The sequence below is a fragment of the Thermobia domestica genome, chromosome 3 (genome assembly GCF_964235325.1).
Source record: "Thermobia domestica chromosome 3, izTheDome1.hap1.1, whole genome shotgun sequence".
Lineage (NCBI taxonomy): Eukaryota > Metazoa > Arthropoda > Insecta > Zygentoma > Lepismatidae > Thermobia > Thermobia domestica.
Genome location: NC_137456.1, coordinates 106,818,330 through 106,839,299, shown reverse-complemented (window position 1 = coordinate 106,839,299; position 20,970 = coordinate 106,818,330). Strand labels below are relative to the sequence as shown.

At 34.4% G+C, this 20,970-nt stretch overlaps 1 protein-coding gene across 4 annotated transcripts in view; it reads right to left on the bottom strand.

Annotated features, from left to right (window-relative positions):
- eIF2Bepsilon (eukaryotic translation initiation factor 2B subunit epsilon) overlaps window positions 1–16,586 on the bottom strand; it is a 57,954-nt gene extending 41,368 nt beyond the window's left edge. The window contains exons 1-4 of one of the 4 annotated variants that reach the window (XM_081751353.1): window positions 16,443–16,586; window positions 10,062–10,555; window positions 7,126–7,250; window positions 4,265–4,450 (exon numbers count right to left, since the gene is read on the bottom strand). In XM_081751353.1, coding sequence (XP_081607479.1) covers window positions 4,265–4,450; window positions 7,126–7,250; window positions 10,062–10,190 — 440 coding nt within the window. In that variant the 5' untranslated portion in view covers window positions 10,191–10,555; window positions 16,443–16,586. Of the gene's footprint in view, window positions 1–4,264; window positions 4,451–7,125; window positions 7,251–10,061; window positions 10,556–16,388 lie in introns of all 4 variants that reach the window. The other 3 variants (XM_081751352.1, XM_081751354.1, XM_081751355.1) reach the window with 3 other exon arrangements.
- Between the last annotated feature and the right edge of the window lie 4,384 nt (window positions 16,587–20,970).

The window sequence follows — 20,970 nt, the reverse complement described above, 5'->3', positions numbered from 1 at the left end:
GTACAGTATAGTATGAAAACAAGTGTCATGCAGAGGATGATTAGGGAAAACCCGATTTGAACAGGTAACGGAGCAATCCTGCTTTCTTCCTTTCGTAACATTGGGTTTGGGTTTTAAAATCGTTAACTATTCCAACGGGGAAATCACCATCGACATTTAAGACGAAAATTCTTTTTTCTGCGTGTCTGTTTGTTTATTCCCAGATAATAGGGCGTATTTAGAGGGGTCCTATCCCCTCTCCAAAAATTTTTTTGTTAATTTTATAACCAGGCGAAACTTATGTATTTCATTCCGCAAGCTAGTTCTGAGTTTTTAGAAATAGGCCCCTGCCAAATATCAGTAACTTTTGTGAAAAAAAGGGTCATTTTGATAAACGTTGCTGTACTTTTTCCTTAATGCTTAACCTTTTAATTTTTTTTTTTTTTTTTTTTTTTTTTTTTTTTTTTTTTTTTTTGTGATAGGGTAGAATCTTTATTATTCGATTTAAAAAGTACCAATAAGGCTTTTTACTTCGTTTTATTCAAGACTGGAGGCATTTTAGAACACGTTACATATGCTTTCACGCCTTTCTGCGTAGAGGCATAGTGTGTAATGACGTCATAAATTTAAAAAGATATATTTTGTTATGCGTATTATTTTTTGGTGGGTTACATTTTGCATTAAGAAGACTGAAATTTTGCAAACTCGTTCAGTGCACCCCTTAATAATTTTCAGATGTTTTCAGATCCCTGCGGGGTCCAGAGGGGCAAAAATGTTTTTAAAAAGGATATTTTTAACAAAAAATAGCTTTTTTTCGTGATTTTCTCGCCTCAGATGGAGACATATGAATGGTATCGTTTGAAAGGCTGTTCTATTCTGAAGAAAATCATGTACGTACTATGCTCCTAGGATAAATAGGGATGTCTCAGGAAACTGTTACCTGAGATTCTGTTTTATATGGGAATCTGGGGTATTTGGGGAATATTTTTCGCGGGCTTACTTTTGCACCTACAAAATTGAAATTTTGCACATTTACTCAGTGGACTCCTCAGTATTTTTCAGATTTGTTTCAGATCTCTGCCTTAAAACGGGGGAAGGTGTCCACAGAGGTAAAATCTAATATATATATATATATATATATATATATATATATATATATATATTTAACGGAAAGTTCCTTTTTTCGTGATTTACCCGCCCCAGATACATGATGGAGACGTTTGAAGGGTACCGTTTGAAACTATTTTATTCTGAAGAAAATAATGTACAAATCATGATACTAGGATAAATAGGGATATCTGAGGAAATTTTTATATTACATCCGGGTCATCTCGGGCATTGTGGGAATGTTCTTAGCTCGTTTCCTCACCCTTACTACTCAAGATAGAAGCTTGAAATTTTGTACACACATTTAGTACACCCCTTAGTATTTCCCAGTTGATTTTGAGATCTCTGCGTTAACACAGGCGAATCCAGAGGGGATCAATTTTTTTAAAAAAAAAGAAAAAATGCCGATTACTCTCAAAATTTGCCGCTTCAGAGACATGATAGGGAAATGTGAATGTTACCATTTCAAAAGCTGTTCTGTTCTAAAAAGAGTGATGTATGTACCATTATCCTAGGATAAATAGGGATGATGCTGTAGCTGCTTGACTGAAAGCCTATAATTTACCTTTAAAAAGAGCCATAATTTAAAAGGGTTAAGAAACATTGTTTGGGATTGATATAGGTTAACGATTTGGGATAATTCAAAATTCAACCCCAACACTTTCACTTAAATGGCATAATTAGCATTTAATACTAATTCCTAATGCTTTTTCTTCAGTTCGCGATTTGTATTATACGAGGAGAAAGATTTGATTTAAATCAAAAAAATCGATTTAAATCAAAAAAATCAACAAAAATGATTTTTTTTAAAAAAAATCATGATTTTTTTCCACCCTGCATGTATCTAATGTTATATTTCAGTTCGTTATCGTGTTTATTTCAAAACCTATACTTTAGCAATATTATTTACAAAATAATAGGTATATATGGTCAAATGCACAAAAGTTATATATTAATTACTGAAAAAAATACTTTAAGGTGTCCACGACTATATAGCTTTCCCTGTAAGTATTCTGTAATAAACAGCTTAGCAGGGGCCACTGGGTTTGTGGGCCCCAAAAATAGAAAATAATGTGACCAAAATTAGTAGTAGTTTAGAATTTCACAATGATTATTTTTCACACGTAAGAAATGAATAACAGAATGTAAGTACCTATTCAATACTGTAATAAACGGGTTCAGTGGGTCCTTAGGCTTGGGGAGCCCCAAAACAAAAAAAAAAATGTTACCAACATTACTCATAATCTAAAATTTCATAATGATTACTTCTTCCACATAAGAAATAAATAACAGAATATAAGTATTCAGTACCGAGTAATGAACTGGTTTGGCGGGGTTCCCTGGGATTGGAGACACCAAAAAGGAAAAACATGTTACGAAAGTTATTAGTAACCTAGAATTTCACTATAATGATTATTTCTCACACATCAGGAATGGCCCTGTAGGCTTGCCCCCCTCCCCCTTAAAAAAAAAGATACTAAAATTGCAGGCAATTTTAATATTGACAATGATTTTTTCCCACACATAAGGAGTGAATAACAATATAGATATTCAGTACTGAGTAATAAACGAGTTCAGCGAGACCTCTAGGCTTGGGAGCCCCCAGAACAGAAGAAAATATTACTAAAATTGCTGGCAATTTTAAAATTACCAATGATTTTCTCGCGCATATAAAAAATGAATAATAAAATATAAGTATTCAGTATCCTACTGAATAATTAACGAGTTTGACGGGGCCCCCCTAGGCTTGAGGGCCCCGGTGCGTTGCACCGCTTACACCGCCCATTGTTACGGCACTGAACACAGGTGATCTACATTGCACACACTGACTATACCTTTTAATGTTATTAGCCTGTGTTAATAATTATAAATTGTGGTAAGTTAGATATTTATGTCAAAATTGAAAAATAGAAGGGAGGTAATATGAATAACAAAAACTGGCACATTTAAATATTGAGCAAAGTCAATGGGATGTATGAGATTGTTTTGAGTCACACAATTTATTAAATCTCGGCACATATTTTGAAATGGCAAGACGGAAGACGGCTTCGACCAATGAATGAATGAATGAAAAAAAAAAGACTTCGTGAATAGCAGTAGTATTATAGAAAAGATTAAAACTCCAGAATCGACCCAAAAATAATAACAGAAAATGAAGCCAAAGAAAAATTCGGCTAACATGGCGTCGCGCGAAATTCTAAAGACATTTAAGACATACATACTATTCTACAGGGATAAAGTAGAGGATCGTTGGTGGCCATCTAACAAGCATTACACACGTTTAAGCCACAGGTGAAAGGGGCGTATGTAGAACAGAGGTGACACAATGGACTATTAGTCTATGTATTACTAAAGAAGAAGGGTGCAAACTTAAGTTTGCATGTTGCATTATAAGTATGTTTTTTATAGGATTTCTTTTTAAAAGTCCTCGCGCCTCCCCTGAGAGGCGCGCCGAACAGTTTGAAAACCCCTGCACTAAACTAACATATTTGAGACCATACTTAACATTAAATAAATAAAACGTAAATCACAATGCTAACATACAATCCTACCACTGTATTGTGCTTTAAAAAAATCACAAAACTAAATAATAGAAACACTATTTGTAGTTTATCCACTATCAACCTATCACTTACAGAATATAACACATGTTGATTTTACCACTCTATAATCCTATTACCACTATGACCCATTGCTCCATTATCATGCCTATGGACTTACACATAATTTGAATTAAGTACGTTAAAAGTTTATTTTATGAAACCATTGATAATACAATGCTAATTCTAGCGAGGATTACCTTCATTCAAATTTAACTTTGCTTGAATAAATACATTGGCACTATATGGTTAGTTATATCACTTAATTATTGATTTGTTTAATAGCGCCATTTAGATAACTGCTAAATACTCTATTTTCTATCGCTAATTGTTATCACCGGAGTGCTAAAAGTAGCGAAAGGCTCTCAGCTACTTTAATAGGACAACAGCTTTCTCGCTAAATAACTTCGTATGACAAATGCTTCAACACTTCTTGTAGTAGATATTACCCTTGTTTCCGATATAAAATTAATTTCACGAATAGGTTAAGTTGGTTATGAACGTTTCGTACAAGGAACTATCCTACTACGAATATTGGTATTCTAAATGGAACAAGATAATTAAATAGTATTCCTTACTTGTGCAATTCAAGAATAGGAAGCAACTGGACATTTGCCACAATGTCCCCATAGATTAGTATGAAATCACTACGAATCACTCCTTTCGCATCTAAATCCCTCAGCGCATCTCCAACTGATCTGCAATCTTCAGATACAATTGTTGTGATAACCATAGGAGACAATCTGTCACTCCATTTAGATTTACTGTGGAAAATCAAACAAATAATCAAACTTTATAATGACAAAGCTATATCTATATCTATCTATCTATATATGATTCAAAAAATACCAGGCGCCAGGTCGCCACGGCGCGGCGACTGGAAATACGATTCTGGCGCCTATCTGTTTTTTCTGGCATTTTTACTCCCAATATTTACCTGTTGATAGTTCTAATTTTTAAGTGTTTCGATAGGTTAAAAATTAATTATAATACATTCGTTATGAAGTTCAAAGTTCGCAATTTACTTCGAACCGTAACATGAATGGACCATCATTAGAGGATTTAATCCATCCAGAAAAGTGGACAATTGGTGTATGTGCTTAAACTACAGGAGTTCAGGAAGGGAAGGAAAGTGAGTTAAGCAGACCGGAAATTTTACCTTATTATTATTATTATGGAAAAAGAAATAAAGATTACAAACTAGAAACAGTTTTTCGTTCACAAATGAATAATACCACCAATTACATGTGTTGAATCTTTTGACAGGCTTTTTCTATTACTCTTAAGGGGATCAGTGGTGCGATATTATTGTTCAAAACTTACATGCCCCAACCTAGACCTACATATTTTAAAAACATTTGCTCATTTTTCCCTTTCCCCATATAGGTACGTGTCCGCGCCTAGTTACTGCATGGTGCGCTGATTTAAGATCACAGAGTAAGCATTCCTTCATATATTGTGACGCAGTAAAGGGACGAATTCAATTTTTATTTTCTCGACTGTCTTTTAAAAATTTAAATAATCTTTACGAAACAGTTATAATACAAAGTGCGTGTAAAAATTAGCAAAAGCACAAGAAAACCTTACAGTAGTACAAATAAGAACTCCTATGTTGTTTTCTCATCCATACATTTTTTTTTCTCCATGTACTACATTATAATTCATAAACACTTGGTCATTTTAATATAAACTTTAACATCTACCCTATACATTACTTAATTTCATACTTCGAGAACTTTTCTTGGCAGTAGTTTCTTACGATGATTACAATTGATATACTTTTACTGTTCATTGTTCTTTCAACAATAATTACTTATAATATGGCCTGAGAATTTCTTTGAAAACACAGTACAACTCGTTTGTAGCAGCATTTTTGTATTAAAAAAAAAAAAATCTTTTTCCAATACAGAATCGTTAGATCTCAGATATTGTAATTGTGGTCGAATAGTCATATCAACAATTAATGATCTTATTGACTGTTAATCGCTTAAGATTTTCGTAAATCTAATAGTTGCTGCGATATGAGGACCACAGAGTTTTGTTTCGAACGAATCTCTGTGTAGCTTTTAGTAGTCGATCTGCTAAGAATAATAAGCAGTTGTACCAGGGACTTGCTCTAGAATAACACACAGTGCCCAATACTAAAATTACTCCGCATGTATTAACATGACCGAATGACTGTAGTTGTTCTATATTACTTTACATTTCTCTGTCTCAGATTTTAAGTTGGAATAGCTTTCAATAGTCATTAGTACATAAATCACACTTTCTCTTCAGAGCTTCAATTGTAATTTTTAATACCCTTACTCTGTTTGTTAGTTTACGATTACCGCGTTTGAAAGGAAGCTTTTTTTTTTTTTTATGCAAGAATCACCAATGCTTTTTTTAATGGCTGTAGCACTGATATATGTCTGGACTCATTCGGATTTTGAATCGTTCAATTATTCACTTGATTTGAATTATTAATAACGAAAGAGGAGTTAATTTTAGTTTTTTTTTTTCGCGTGACATTTCTTTTCAAAGGCTTTCTAGGGGACTTAGTTCTCTCATGCATCTAACTATATATATATATATATATATATATATAATTTTCACTTTTTTTAAAAGTAATTGACTTTTCCAATTTGTTTTATGATCTTGTCAAAAATGCCTGATGCAAACTATACTACGTTCAGATGGTTGGCAGTGTTCATTATGACAAATCCCAGGACCGGTGTTACGAAATGGCTTTTAATCATTCGTTCTTTAATTTTACATCATAAGGAAATTCACTGAATGGTACATTTCTGTCTTCTCTCTCAGTTCTTTTGCACCAAGAATCAAACAATTGACCATTTTGTATACACATAAAAATGGTAACACCCATGAAAATGAAATGTACACGTGCAATTATCTTTAGTTTAGGTATCTAACTAAACTACTGGGTAACGGAAAAATGAAAAAAATAATTTTAAAAATCCTAGAAGAAATGCAACTGACTTCAAAAACACACTACAAATCGAAAAAAATAATTTTAAAAAATATAAATCGACTTCAAAAAAGGCACTGAAAGACCAAATATTATTATAATAATAATAATAATAATAATAATAATAATATTAATAATAATATTAATAATAATAATAATATTATCACTAAAAACAAGAGTGCTTGAAAGCAAAAAATAACTTATTACAACTATTTATAAAAAAGTCGTGCCAAGCCAATCATATTAATGACTCATAGTATTACCATCGAAATAATCTTATATTAGCCAACAATGTATCCTTGACTCTTCATTTTATCGTTTTGATTTTATTTTATAACTATAAATAACTGCAAATAAGACCGTACTTCTGGATCATTTATGTCTTTGAAATTAAACCACCAAATAAATATAGACTTAATTAACATACATATATATGACTACTTTTATAAATCATATAATTTAAGAACGTACTTAACATGTTCCTTGATTTGATCAGCATGAGAGCAGCAGAATAACAGGGTTTCTTGAACCCCTGACGTTCCCAAGCATTCCAAAGTGTAGTCAAGTAAAGGTGTATTCACCAGAGGCAGAAGAACCTGTTTAAAAAAAAAAAAAAAAAAATACTATAAGAAATATTCAAATCAGTATCAAAGTAATACCGAATCTTGCTATTTTCAACAATTACTTAGGCCTATACGTTCCTTCGCGGCCAAGTGGATGACGGACATGGTCCCAGGTTTGGTACGCACTGGAAAAAATAAATCTATAATTTAACATCCCATGGTATGACTTTTAAGCTAGAAGTCAGACCGATACTCAATGGCATATCTGCTTTGAAAAAAAAAAAAAAAAAAAAAAAAAAAAAAAAACTCACTTGCTGGGTTTCGTCTCATTTAGTTTCGGTGCTAAAAGTATACATCACTTCCAGAACTAAGAAAAATTAAAGAAAAAAATACAGAAAGGACTCTACGGAAAAAAAAAAATGAGAGTTTAATAAAAGAAAAAACAATTATGCAAAAATTATCATATATATCAAATCGAAAAATGGTTACTGATTTTCCTCCGAAAAAAGAAGAGAACAATAAGGGTTTTCTAGACTTTTGTAAAAAGCTAACGTAGTAAATTTTGCAAAGATGTTTTGAAAAGTATTTAACTTTTCTTCGAGTTCAGTTTGTTTAAATAAAGTTGATTTTGTCATAGGAGCTGAATGGCATTTTGCTGCAACAGCTCATGGGAAGGGGCCTTGTAATAATAGAGTTGGTATCAAGTCAAGAGGTTGACAGCCAGCAAATCTGCAGCATCCACATGATAATACAATTCTTTACCTCGGTAGCTTTTCGATGGCAATGGCACATTTTACTGGAATGCGTTTTACATTTATCAGTCAAGACAGTATTTCAAGAAAACTCAATTAATTCTTGGAACAGATATTTCACGCATTAATTCCTAGAGCTTTACACACTCTCCCAAACTTTTTGTCACGGTTTTCGAATTGTCAAAGTTCACGAGACAGAACTCATCAAATTTGACAAGCTGGTAGTGACAGAGAATTCCCATCGGTGGAGTAAAAGGTTCACTCAAGCATACGGTTCTACCACATAGAAAATTTAAAGCTAAAATACGATGTGAAACATATTTCGTGAAGGAATGAGTGTGAATATAAGTAATTACTGTCGGTGCACAGCATATTAAAATGAATTTTGAGTGATAGTGAAAGTATTGTATGTGTAACTTTCCAGTACCCTCGTTTATGCGTATACTTCCGCCGCTAACGCGCTGCTCACTACCGACGCACCCCCTCACAACCGCTCGGGCCCTCCTCCCCTGACTCGGTTAGATAGCATTCGTACTTTTTAGTGGCCACCTAGCACAAGTTGATTCGTTTTATGCACTTGTTTTTATGCCATATGTCCACACTCTATCTATCTGAGCCCTCCTGAAGTCAATCTGCAAGTAGTAATGGACCTCCTCATTTAGTGCATGTTTTGCTAAAGGAAATACAAAGCTCTAACCTAACCTGAAAATGTAAGAAATGTGTCAAAATTTGGTAGAATCGTTTGCTTGAGTAATGCACTCGTAACATTACGAAAACCCATGTGTTTTTACTATCCTCGCTTACGCATATAAAAAAAAGTCGCTGACGCACCTGCTCCCTCGGAATACACCCCTACTACTGCGCAGACCCACTAGCTTTGCCCTGCACTGAGGTCGGATAGATAGTATTCGTAATTTATAGTGGACACTTAACACGGGCTTGCTTGTTTCGGCACTATAGTTATGCTAGACATGCGGATGCTGTATTAATACGCTAATCATAAAATAATTGTAATTTTTCAAATATTACTTCTGGTGACCCCATTGAATTTCATCCATGCTAAATAAGGTAATGTAATACCGCCCAGTGTAAATTTTTTTGAGGACTATAATAAGGAAATCAGTGAAAGAATTGTAATTTTTCAATAATTACTTCCAGTAGTGCGCCCAACTCGAGCCGCATGGAATCTGGGCGTAATCATAATTGTCTAGGTACAATTTCAGTCATTACGGCTGCTGAGCTTTCTATTATGGCATTTAAATTTTATCACCTCTACATCACCATTAATAGTAACAGCAATGAATATACCATACTATCTCCTGCGTAATATTGATTCTTCATTCCTTATAAAACATTAGGATAAACTTTATATTTCAGTTACTCATCCATAAGTAAGACGGTTTCTTTCTTTCTTCCTTTCTTATAGTTTAACGTTCCACGTATATGTACCGATGCTAAGAGAGACGGTGATGATGAGCTATATGAAATGTTGGAAACGGGAGAACCGCGAAACTCGCGCAGAGTTTGTCTACCACAATACTTAGTTGGCGCGGACTGACATCGAACCACGGACCCGATGCAATGTGAGCTCTATCATTAAGCCAACACGGCTCCTTAAAAGAGTTTAGAGATGTCGGGTTGGATTAGGGAAGTTTGGAATTTGTCGTGCCTGCATAAGAATAGCCGTGCCTGCCTATTTTGTTAGAATTTGTCGTGCCTGCATAAGAATAGCAACTGACACAGGCACTGGACAGTTAAAATTTACCCGAACATTGTCGTATTCAAATTTAGTGTGAAATATGGCACCTGCGTAAAGAAGTCCCTTCAACTTTCCCTCATTAAATTATTCCAAATCTTGGCATTACTTACATTCGTGCATTTTTACTATACGGATCCACTGATTGTAACATGTACGGAAAAATTTGGAGAAGTCTTTATTTGCCAATTTTATGTCGGGAACAGAACCCAACGAATCCCTGCGGGGCTTCCAACCCGTTCCTACTACTACTGTTACTTTTATTACTTATACTATGGATCCGTATAGTAAAACAGTACGCTTACATTCTTAACATATACCCAAAAAGCAACTTACACGGGGCTTTGTAACCGTAACAGGAGCAAATCTGACATTGAAGCTATCCGCTATAACCACCGCCTGAATAATCTCCTCCTTTTGAACTGCATTTTTACCCAACTGCGAGCCTTTTCCCTTAGCTGCCATCTCCTTTAGAACAATTTACATTCACGCAGTCTTGTAGAAAGCTTGCTTTCAGCCTTTCACGATACGTGCTGAACTCACTGAACAAAATTATCCTGCTTTCCATATGTTGCAACTCAGCTTGGTACTCTTAGTTTTCACGTTATCATTTTCAATTACATCTGGTTGTTCCTAATTAATATTATATATGGTATCCAAATAATCGAATTGTTTTGTCCTTAATATGTCCTTGTGGTCTATGAAATCACCTAAGATGAACCAAATGTTTACAAAACAGAAGACCGGACGATACACTTCCACTTCCACTTCACCTAACAGTAGGTGTTAAAAATTGAAGAGTGCAGACTTAAGTCTGTTTCACCCACGTCCTTAATATAGAAAACGATGTAAAATTATGCTTGTTAGTTGCAAGGTGTGTTATTAGGCCTTTTCCGGTGAAATTGAGAGAATAAGTTTGAGTAACGGTTCAGTTTGTTAATAAAATTCTGCTATTATGTTTGTAAGAATATAAGTCTTTGTACAGTGTAATTAATCCATTTTTTTTTTTTTTTTTTTTTCACCGGAAGAAAAGATGCTTAAACATTTATATGTTGAATTATAATATTTACTATTATATTCCGGATTAGCATACTACAATTTTTCAGAGTGCAAGACCATTATCTTGAAGAAAGGTAATGATGTAGTGTAAAATATCTAAATCATTTAATGTCAAAAGTTGTTTAATTGAGAATGGGCCATAGCCATAGCGTTGATGTAAAACTTTCATCACTATTGTCCTATGTTTAGATAATAGAGAGCAGTGAAAGAGAAGATGATCCAAAGTGCCTACTTGTTCATTACACCAACATAAAGGTGAAGTGTTCTTGCGAATTTTGTACAAGAGGTAAGGTGTGATTGCTGTATTGAACCTTAGTCTATAATATAGAATAATTTTGGATCTAGACCAAGAACGCAGGTCATTCCACTTATTAGAGCGAACAGGATTAATTTCCCAATAATAAGTTCCAGGACCTGTTCGGTTTTTGTTTTTCCATATATCTGATTGTTCAGAAATCATCTTATCAATATAATATTTAAAATTTAAAGGGGAAAGTTTGATATTGGCGATAATTCCTGAGTCTCTTGCTTTTTTAGATAGGTTATCAACGATTTCATTTGATTTTATGTTTATATGACTGAGGACGTGAATGAATTCTATTGTATGACCCTTGGATAGTAATTTGCGATAAATAGATTTGATGTTAAGTAAAGTCCAAGTAGATTTGATATTCCAATGAATAGAAGAAAGTGCCTTCAACACACTATAAGAATCCGTACAAATACATGCGTGCTGGATATTATGACGTTGTATCAGTAATAATGCATGCCTTATACCGAAGGCTTCGCCCTCGAAAATGGTTGTTGAAACTGGAAGTTTCAGTTGATTAGTAATTTTTAATTCAGGAATAAAAACTGCTACACCAACAGGTTTATGTTCAACTTTTGATGCATCTGTGTATAGAAAAACAATATTCGATGAAAACCGATCTATAACACTATACCAGATATTTTTATTTAAGTTTTGAGAGAGCTGTTTATTCTTAGTATCAACATAAGGTGGAAAAATAGGTTTGATCGTAGTCGTATTGGTTTCATATGCAAAACTGAAGCATGGTAGATTCGGAAGCTTGATAATTTTCGAATGCAAGATTTTTAAAAATAGAAAAGCTTTATAGAGCCATGGTAATTTGGAGCCATATGGTAGCTTGTTATGTTTATTCTGTACTTCTAATTTGTCCAATTTTTTGAAGAGCGGAGAATTAGTAATAGTGAGTCTGAGTAAAAGATATTTACATGCCAATTTGAACATTTTTATAGGAAAAGGAAGCGTACTTGTTTCTTCCAAGATAACATTGTTTGGACAGAATTGAGGCTGTGCAAGTATGATTTTTAATGTGGAATGCTGCAGTTTTGCTAGAGCTATATAGAACTGAGGTGCTGTAATGGAGTAAATAATACTTCCGTAGAGAATCTTAGCTTCAATACATTGTTGAAAAATGGTATATAATGTGTGTGGATGAATGCCCCATTTTTTGGAACTTAAGCTGCGAAGAATGTCCTGTACTTTCTTGCATTCTTGTAGAACTTGAGTAAGGTGAGTTTTCCAAGTTAATCTATAGTCAAGATATAATCCTAAATATTTGATACATGTTGTACTTTGTAGTTTAAAATTTGAAAATCGTAGAGGTGGAAAATTATTAGTTTTTTTTCTGGTGAAAACAATATATTTTGTTTTGGTCCAATTAATTAGTAAACCATTTTCCTGACACCAGTCTGAAATTTTTCCCAACGTATGCTCCAGCTTTTTTCGTCCACTATGCAGATTATCAGTGATTACGTAAACAAGTAGGTCATCCGCATATAGATACGCAGAAACAATTCCTGTGAGAGCTTGAAGTAAGTCCACCATATAAATATTAAATAGAGTAGGACTGAGTTTGCTGCCTTGTAAAAGGCCAAGAGAAGTTTGTCTAGAGGTACTATATGTTTTGTTCATTTTAATATATATTTGTCTATTTATAAGAACATTGTGCACAAATCGGATATATGAGGCCGGAATGTTTAGATGTGCCATTTTTTTAATCAATATATCTAGTTGTACTAAATCGTATGCTTGTTGAAGATCTATACTTACAGCCATAAGATATTGACGATGTTGGAAAGTAGTCCATATGTCTAATATAAGTGGGCTGATAGCATCTATTGTTGATATATGTTTTCTAAAACCAGTCATATTGGAGGGTAAGAGCTGGTTGTGTTCCAGATACCATTGTAAGCGGGTGAGGATCAGCTGCTCTAGTGTTTTTAAATAGCATGATAGTAATGCTATCGGTCTGTAACTAGTCGCTTTGCCAATGGGTTTATTATGTTTTTTAATAGGAGTAATCAAAACTTGTTTCCACATGGTCGGTATTTGTGAAGTTTTCCAAACTATATTGTATAATTCCAACAATGCTGCAATTCCCTCGGGAGGAAGAGATGTTAAATGTTTAAAATGAATTCCATCCAGACCTGGGGTTGTGTCTGCTTTTAATGATTTTAGAACTGAAATCAGTTCCTCCATTGTAAACGGCTGTTCTAATGTAGAGTGTGAGCGAGAAGAAAGATATGTTATTAAATCGAGGCGATTATTATTCACAGAAGGCGGTGTCAATTGTTGATGAAATTCTTCGATCCAAGCATTTCCTGAGAGCTGTATTTTATTTGGTGCAGATGAAATAGATTGTTTTTTACAGTGTTTGATAAATTTCCAGATTTTAGTTTTAGGAGTTTGATAAGAAAGGTTGTTGCAGAATTCTTGCCAATGTTGACGTTGTGTTTGACGAAGTATTCTTTTAGTAAGTGCATTCGCTTTTTTATATTCTATAAAATGAACTTTTTCTTTGGTGTGCAGAAAAGTTTTCCAGGCTCTTTGTCTGAGGTTAATGCATTGTTGGCATTCTAATGTCCACCAAGGAGGTTTAGTTAGAGGACGGCGAATAGGCAATAATTTAGAAGAATTTGTTGACTGAAGTTTGGAATGACAAACTGCCATTTTAAGGAGACTATCAAAATTTCTTGCTGCTTTCTGTTTGTCTAAAAGGGAATTGAAAACCAACTGATTGTTTTGAAAATAAGAAGTAATAAACTCGCCATATGAACACCAATGTACAGCTGTGGTAATATAAGATAATTTCGATTTGAAAAGAGACATGTGATTAATTTCAGTACAAGGTAGTTTACAATTTGATATTTCCGTTAAAGTGGGAAAATGGTCACTTCCTAGGGCGTCGTAAAAAACATGCCATGAGGAATGAATGTAATGAGTTGTTTTAATGAGTGAAATATCTGGAGCACTAGCTAAATTATACGAAATGCGAGTAGGTGTACCATCGTTTAGAAGAAGATAATCACTTGTTGATAAAGCTTTGATTAATTGTCGTCCAGCTGTGTTAGTACGGACTCCACCCCACCATATTCCTTGGGTATTGGTGTCACCAGTTATGACATCAAAATTATTATTATGAAATAGTTCTTGCCAGAAATCTAGCTGAACAGTATCCGAAGAAGGAATATAAATATTGGCAAAATTAAAATTTTGTACTTGTAGTCCTAAAACTTGGACGGTATGAGGTTTATGAGTTAAATGTATTGGAATTTCAGTATAGGATATATCATGACGGATACCTATGGCAATACCTCCATACCCATCTTCACGAAGTTGTTCAATGATCCGGTAGTTTTTAATACGTAGCATAAAATGAGGTTTAGACCAGGTCTCTTGTAACATTAATAAATGTGGGTGAAATAAATTTATGAGATGATTTAATGCATAACCCTTTCCTTTTGCACTTTGCATATTCCACTGAAGAAGTAATATATTTTCAAAATATTGTAAAGCCATTAAGAAATTATTTAGAGTTGAGTATACTAGTAACTTGTTGTATTAAATTATCCAATATTTTAGGATTAGGTTCATTAGTAAAACTAAGAGAGGCTGTGGTTAGAAGTTGTTTAATAGCTTTTATTTGATTGTTGAGAATATCATTAAGACGAGATAATTCCCGATTCTCAAACTGAGCACGTTGTTCCGTTTCAGTAAGAGTGCTATGATTTTGACGTTTATTAATTGTGCCAGATGAAGATTCCGAAGTATTAATACCGACATTGGTATTGTCAACAGAGTGTACAGCTTCAGTCGGATTAGTTTGTACGTGTAGATTGCGAAAAGGTGTTTTACCTTTTATGCGAAGGGAACTTTTGTTATCAGATATAAATTTTGATGAATTATGCTTCAAGGGTGGAAAATGGTAAGATGGAAGATTAGAGGTAGAAGGCACCGTTGCAGGGAGCAAGTGACTTCTTTTACTATTTAAATTAGATTGAGAATGCGGAAATTGTTCATTATTAGTGCCTTTCCGTCTTTTTTCCGGCGGTGCTGAAGTAGTAGAGGAGGGGTCAAAATTTGGATGAATATGATTTTCGGAGCCGGTAGAAGAAGCAGATGAATGATTTGTAATTCCTTTGTTTGGCGATGAAGATGCATTGTCAACAACAGATTGTCTTAGCATTTCACTATAAAGTGTATGAGGTGACATGACACTTGTAGAAGTATGAGTTTGTTTTGGAAGAGTTGTTAAGGTACTTGCTTCATTAAAAGATATATGTAAATTAGCCATTAATTGTACAATTCTTTTCTGTCGGAGTCGTTCCGGACATTGATCAAAATTTGCTTTATGATTCGATTTACAATGGTAACATTGTAGGGAGTTGGTGCATTCATTCGATGTATGATTTTGGCCACAATTTATGCATAATTGGACCCTAGCTTTACACGAACGTATCGTATGACCATATTTTAAACAGCCTAGGCATTGTCTTATTGCCGGTATATATGGTTCTACTGGAAGTTTGAGAAAATAAAGATTGACTTCTGCTGGTAACTGTCTAGAATTGAAAGTGAGTATAATTGTTTTAGTAGGAATTCTTGTGTCATTTTCCCCTTTACGAAGAATTCGTCTCGCCGATGTTATCGGTATTTCAGAGTCGAGATCTTGCAATAAATCTTCTGTGGATATGTCTATGTCCACATCTTTGATTACTCCCGTGGAATACAAGGCATGATTTGGTATAAATGATGACCAGTCTTGCATTTTATGAATAGGATGAGTTAAAAATTGATTTGCCTCAATAGCTGTGTTAAATGAGATTTTGAGGAGGTTTCTACCTATTGGTTGTATTTTAGTGATACCAGAAATTTCTGCTAAGTAAAGTTTCCTGCTTATTGTCATGATGTGCTTTTTTCCTATTTCCATGTTGTTACCTTTTAAAAATACAAAGAACGGTGCAGAGTGATGATTACCATAGAGATTAACCTCATAATCTTGATGTTTTGAATATAGAGGAATGTCCTTAGAATTACCTTTATTTACGTTATCCATAAGTACCGTTTCCGAATCCTGCTGAGGTAGAGTGTCATTATTTGAGATTTCAACCTCGTTAGAAATGTCCATGATTTCAGGAGAGTTAGAATTATTACCTGTATTTAACTGTATCGTTGATGGCAAGGTGCCATTTGTGTTTGCAATAAATTCTAATGAAGAACAATTGTTCATATACTTAGAAATTGATATCAATAAAATTAGGCCTAACTTATAACAACACCTAAATATAACAACTAACAAGCATAAGTCGATTAAAAGAACCACATTTACAAGAAATGTGGACAGATCTCACCAAACTGTTCAGTTTTTTCTGCACAAGTGATGAAATTGCACCACTAACTCTTATTTAACTTATAATATGTTCATTAAATTCACTTTCTCACTACCACTCGCCATGACGACACCAAAACCAACATCCGGACGATACATGCATGCAACAAATAGACGGTTTACATTCTTGCTTCTCAGAGGGTTGACGTGCAAACTACTTCCCATAGGCCTGATTCAGCCTTCTAAAATGCTCTATCCGGCCCGCGACGTGGACGAAAGAAAATAGAATTACTTGAAAGGACTCTAGGCGGTGATGTAGTTTTGGTGCACTATATTTTGCAAGATTTACACGTAAAATTCATTACTTTGCATGAAAACACATGTTTAACAACAAATTTGTGCAGGTGATAAAATTAAATACAAAGTAATGCAACTGTATTTTCCAAAACTGGTTCTATTACTGACCAGAAGTGTGTTTCATTTTTTCCGGAAACCGATTCTACTTCCACAGAAATAGTTTTATGTAGTGGTGGACACAAACCGAAGCCGATATGCTTAAAAACCAATACGTTTAAAAACAAAACTGCTTTTGTTGTAAACAGATCCGATTTTCGGAGAACAACGAAACTACTCTGGTGAGAAACGGAACTGTTTTGTTTTAGAAAACCGAACCGTTTTTTAGCAAATCGAAACCGGTTTCGGTGAAAAAACCGAAAATGGTTTCGGTGAAAACCGAACCACATTTGGAGAAAACCAAAATGTCGGTTTTTCGGTTTTCTAGAAACCGGTTTCCAGTTTTTATGAAAACCGGGTTTTCGCATTTCGATTCCAAACACATGAATGGACAAATTTCCTGGAAGAACTGTGTACATGAGGTTTGATAAATAAGTACTGGATTATATATTGTACAACTACAACATTGATGCATTATATAGTGTTTTGAAATTTGGAATGTATTAAAATATAGAGTCGTCTAAAATGCACTTTAGCATTTTAAATGCTCGTAACTAATGAACGAGATTTTTCTTCAGATGAAACTGCATATGCCTTAAGAAGTATTACAAGTTTGATGATGGCATGATTGTCACAAGATCAACGTGTTCTGGTCATAAAAACTTATTATGAAAATAAACGTTCCAGAAAAATTCGTGAATCTTTCGGTGCTTTCAACTGTCACAGTGAACAAGTGAACAAGCAATTTACAATCTAGTAAAAAAAAAAAAAAAAATGCCTCCATACGTTGAGAGTATCGTGAATGATCCATCAACATCAATTTCTCGACGTTCTCAAGAATTACATATCTCTCAGATCAATCTTTGGAGAATTTTGCACGAAGATCTGCATTACCTACAAGATTCAGTTAACACAAGAACTGAAGGAAACAGACCATTTGCAACACAGAAAATTTTTAAGTTGTGTGTTAGAACATAGATCAATAAGTTCCAAGATCCCTTATCAAATTTTCTTCAACGATGAGGTCGACTTCATTTTAAGTGATCTTGTCAACAAACAAAATTGTCACATTTGGGGCGAGGAAAATCCTAATTATTCCCCCAGAAGCACTTCACACACGAAAAGTACGGTTTAGTCCAGAATTCCCAGAAGAGATATCAGGCCATTAAAAGTCAAAAAACATTTTGCATATGAATATGATCAATCTGTTGAAGCTGGATCAAGAAGGACTTCTTTCAAACTTAACTTTTGTAAGGACGAGTCTTCGCCCTTACTGTATATATTAATATTAAATTAATAGTGAAATATAATTATGCTGTTTAAATGTTTATAAAGGTAAGTCTGGCCAGACGTATATATTCTTGGTATAATTAATAATTATATTCATATATATATATACATGCTGATAGGATAAAATATTATTTTAATGCTTAATTTTGTAATTGTATATATGCTGAGTTGTGTTTTTCTTCTTGTTTTTTCTAGTTTCTTAAAGTTATTCGTTCAAGTTTTTTATATATAGTTTTTCTAGCATGCAATGGAAAATTCTAGAGGGTAAAGACAGTTGGAGAAGATTTTCAAACGATTTTTTGCGGATTCTTTTTAGCGAAAATAAGAAACAGCATAAAAAAAAGGAATATGTTCGCTCGAGGATATATAAGCGAAGGGAGCCATTGCATTGTGCGGGAGTTGGGAATGAGACTTGGCTGTTAGAAGCCTCCCGTAGTTGTTTTGGAAATTGCCTCGCCTGGGATTTTTTTTAAAAACTTTCCTATCTGTTAGGGATCGGTGTGAGTGATAACCGAATGACGGAGAATTAAGTTCTCTGGGGCCTCAGTGATGGCTGTAGATTTTTCTTAATTTTTTTAAAATAGGCATTTTTGAGGGACTATTCTACATGATGGTTAGAGCAAGGGAGAAATTCCTTGGGTCAGAGTGGTGACCGTAGCTAGTATGAAAATTTAGTTTCAGATAGAAATAAGCTTGAGTGATAGCTTATCGGGATGAATGATTCCTGTAATCTTCTAGCTAGGAGAAAGTAAGATTCTGGGAAATAAAAAAAGGATTTTTTTTTTTTTTTTTTTGCTAGGCCAGAGAAACCTAAATGATGGAACAGTTCTTACTGATACGGATAGCCTCTTAAATAGATGGAAAGATTTCTTTGACGATTTGCTGAACACGCAGACAAAAACTAATGTGCGTGGAGAAAAGGAGATACACACCGCAGAACCGTATATTCCAGAACCCAATCGAATAGAAGTGGAAGCCGCTATAAAGAAATTAAAGAAACACAAATCTCCGGGTGTAGATGAAATTCCGGCTGAGTTAATTTTAGCTGGAGGCGAAAAATTGTGGAACAAGATACACAAACTCATTCTCCTTATCTGGAACACGGAAGAATTGCCACAAGAGTGGAAAGAGTCAATCATTGTTCCAATTCACAAGAAAGGCGACAAAACTGACTGTAATAATTATCGAGGCATTTCTCTTCTGTCAACATCCTATAAAATCCTTTCAAATATTCTGTTAGCAAGATTGACCCCATACTCAGATGAAATTATTGGAGATTATCAGTGCGGATTTAGACGAAATCGATCAACTATCGACCAAATATTTACCATTCGCCAAATACTCGAAAAGAAGTGGGAATACAATACCCCGGTACATCAACTATTTATTGATTTTAGAAAGGCTTACGACTCGGTTAGGAGAGAAACATTATACAACGTTCTTACAGAGCTAGGAATACCGAGAAAGCTAATTAGATTAATTAAGATATGTTTAAGTGAATCCCTAAGTAAAGTCCGGGTAGGAAAATTTTTGTCCACGAGCTTCCACGTCGAAAATGGCCTGAAACAAGGAGATGCGTTGTCGCCATTATTATTTAACTTTGTGCTGGAATACGCCATAAGGAAAATCAAAGATAGCAACCAGGGCCTAGAGTTGAACGGCATTCACCAGGTTATGGCATATGCTGATGATGTAAATTTAATAGGGGATGATAGGAGAACAGTAGAAATAAATGCAGAGATATTATTAAACGCTTGCAGGGACATGGGTTTAGAAGTAAATGCAGAGAAAACTAAATACATGGAAGTGCGTCGGGACCGTAATACGGCAAATTGTGGAGGCGTTAGAATATTAAATAATACTTTTGATAAAGTGGATACTTTCAAATATTTAGGATCAATATTAACAGACGAAAATCATATTCACGAAGAAATTAAATGTCGACTAAAAGCAGGGAATTCGTGTTACTATTCGGTTCAAAATCTCTTGTCGTCGCGAATTCTGTCGAGGAATTTGAAGCTTAAAATATATAAAACGATAATCATGCCTGTTGTTTTGTATGGTTGCGAAACATGGTCGCTTACTCTGAGGGAAGAACATAGACTGAAAGTATTTGAGAACAGGATCCTGAGAAGAATATTCGGACCCAAGAGGAACGAGAATGGGGAATGGCGGAAGCTTCATAACGAGGAACTACATAGTTTATACGGTTTACCCAACATTGTTAGGGTCGTCAAGTCTAGGAGGCTTAGGTGGGCAGGTCATGTAGCTAGAATGGAAGAAAGTAGAAACGCTTTCAAAGTCTTGACTGGTAGACCCATAGGAAAACGACCATTAGGAAGACCTAGGCGCAGATGGGAGGACAATATTAAGATGGATCTCGCAGAGATAGGAATACAAAGTAGAAACTGGATCCAATTAGCTAAGGATAGAAGTCAGTGGAGAGTTTTTGTGAACGCGGCACTGAACCTCCGGGTTCCATAGGCCATAGAGTTAGTTAGTTAGTTAGTTACAACTATAACATATTCATTATGTTATAAAATCTCCACCTTTTAAAGTGCTATTTGCGTTCGATTCTGTATTTATCGCTTGCGTGTGCTGAGCACAAATTGATGCATTATATAGTGTTTTGAAATTTGGAATGTATTAAAATATAGAGTCGTCTAAAATGCACTTTAGCATTTTAAATGCTCGTAACTAATGAACGAGATTTTTCTTCAGATGAAACTGCATATGCCTTAAGAAGTATTACAAGTTTGATGATGGCATGATTGTCACAAGATCAACGTGTTCTGGTCATAAAAACT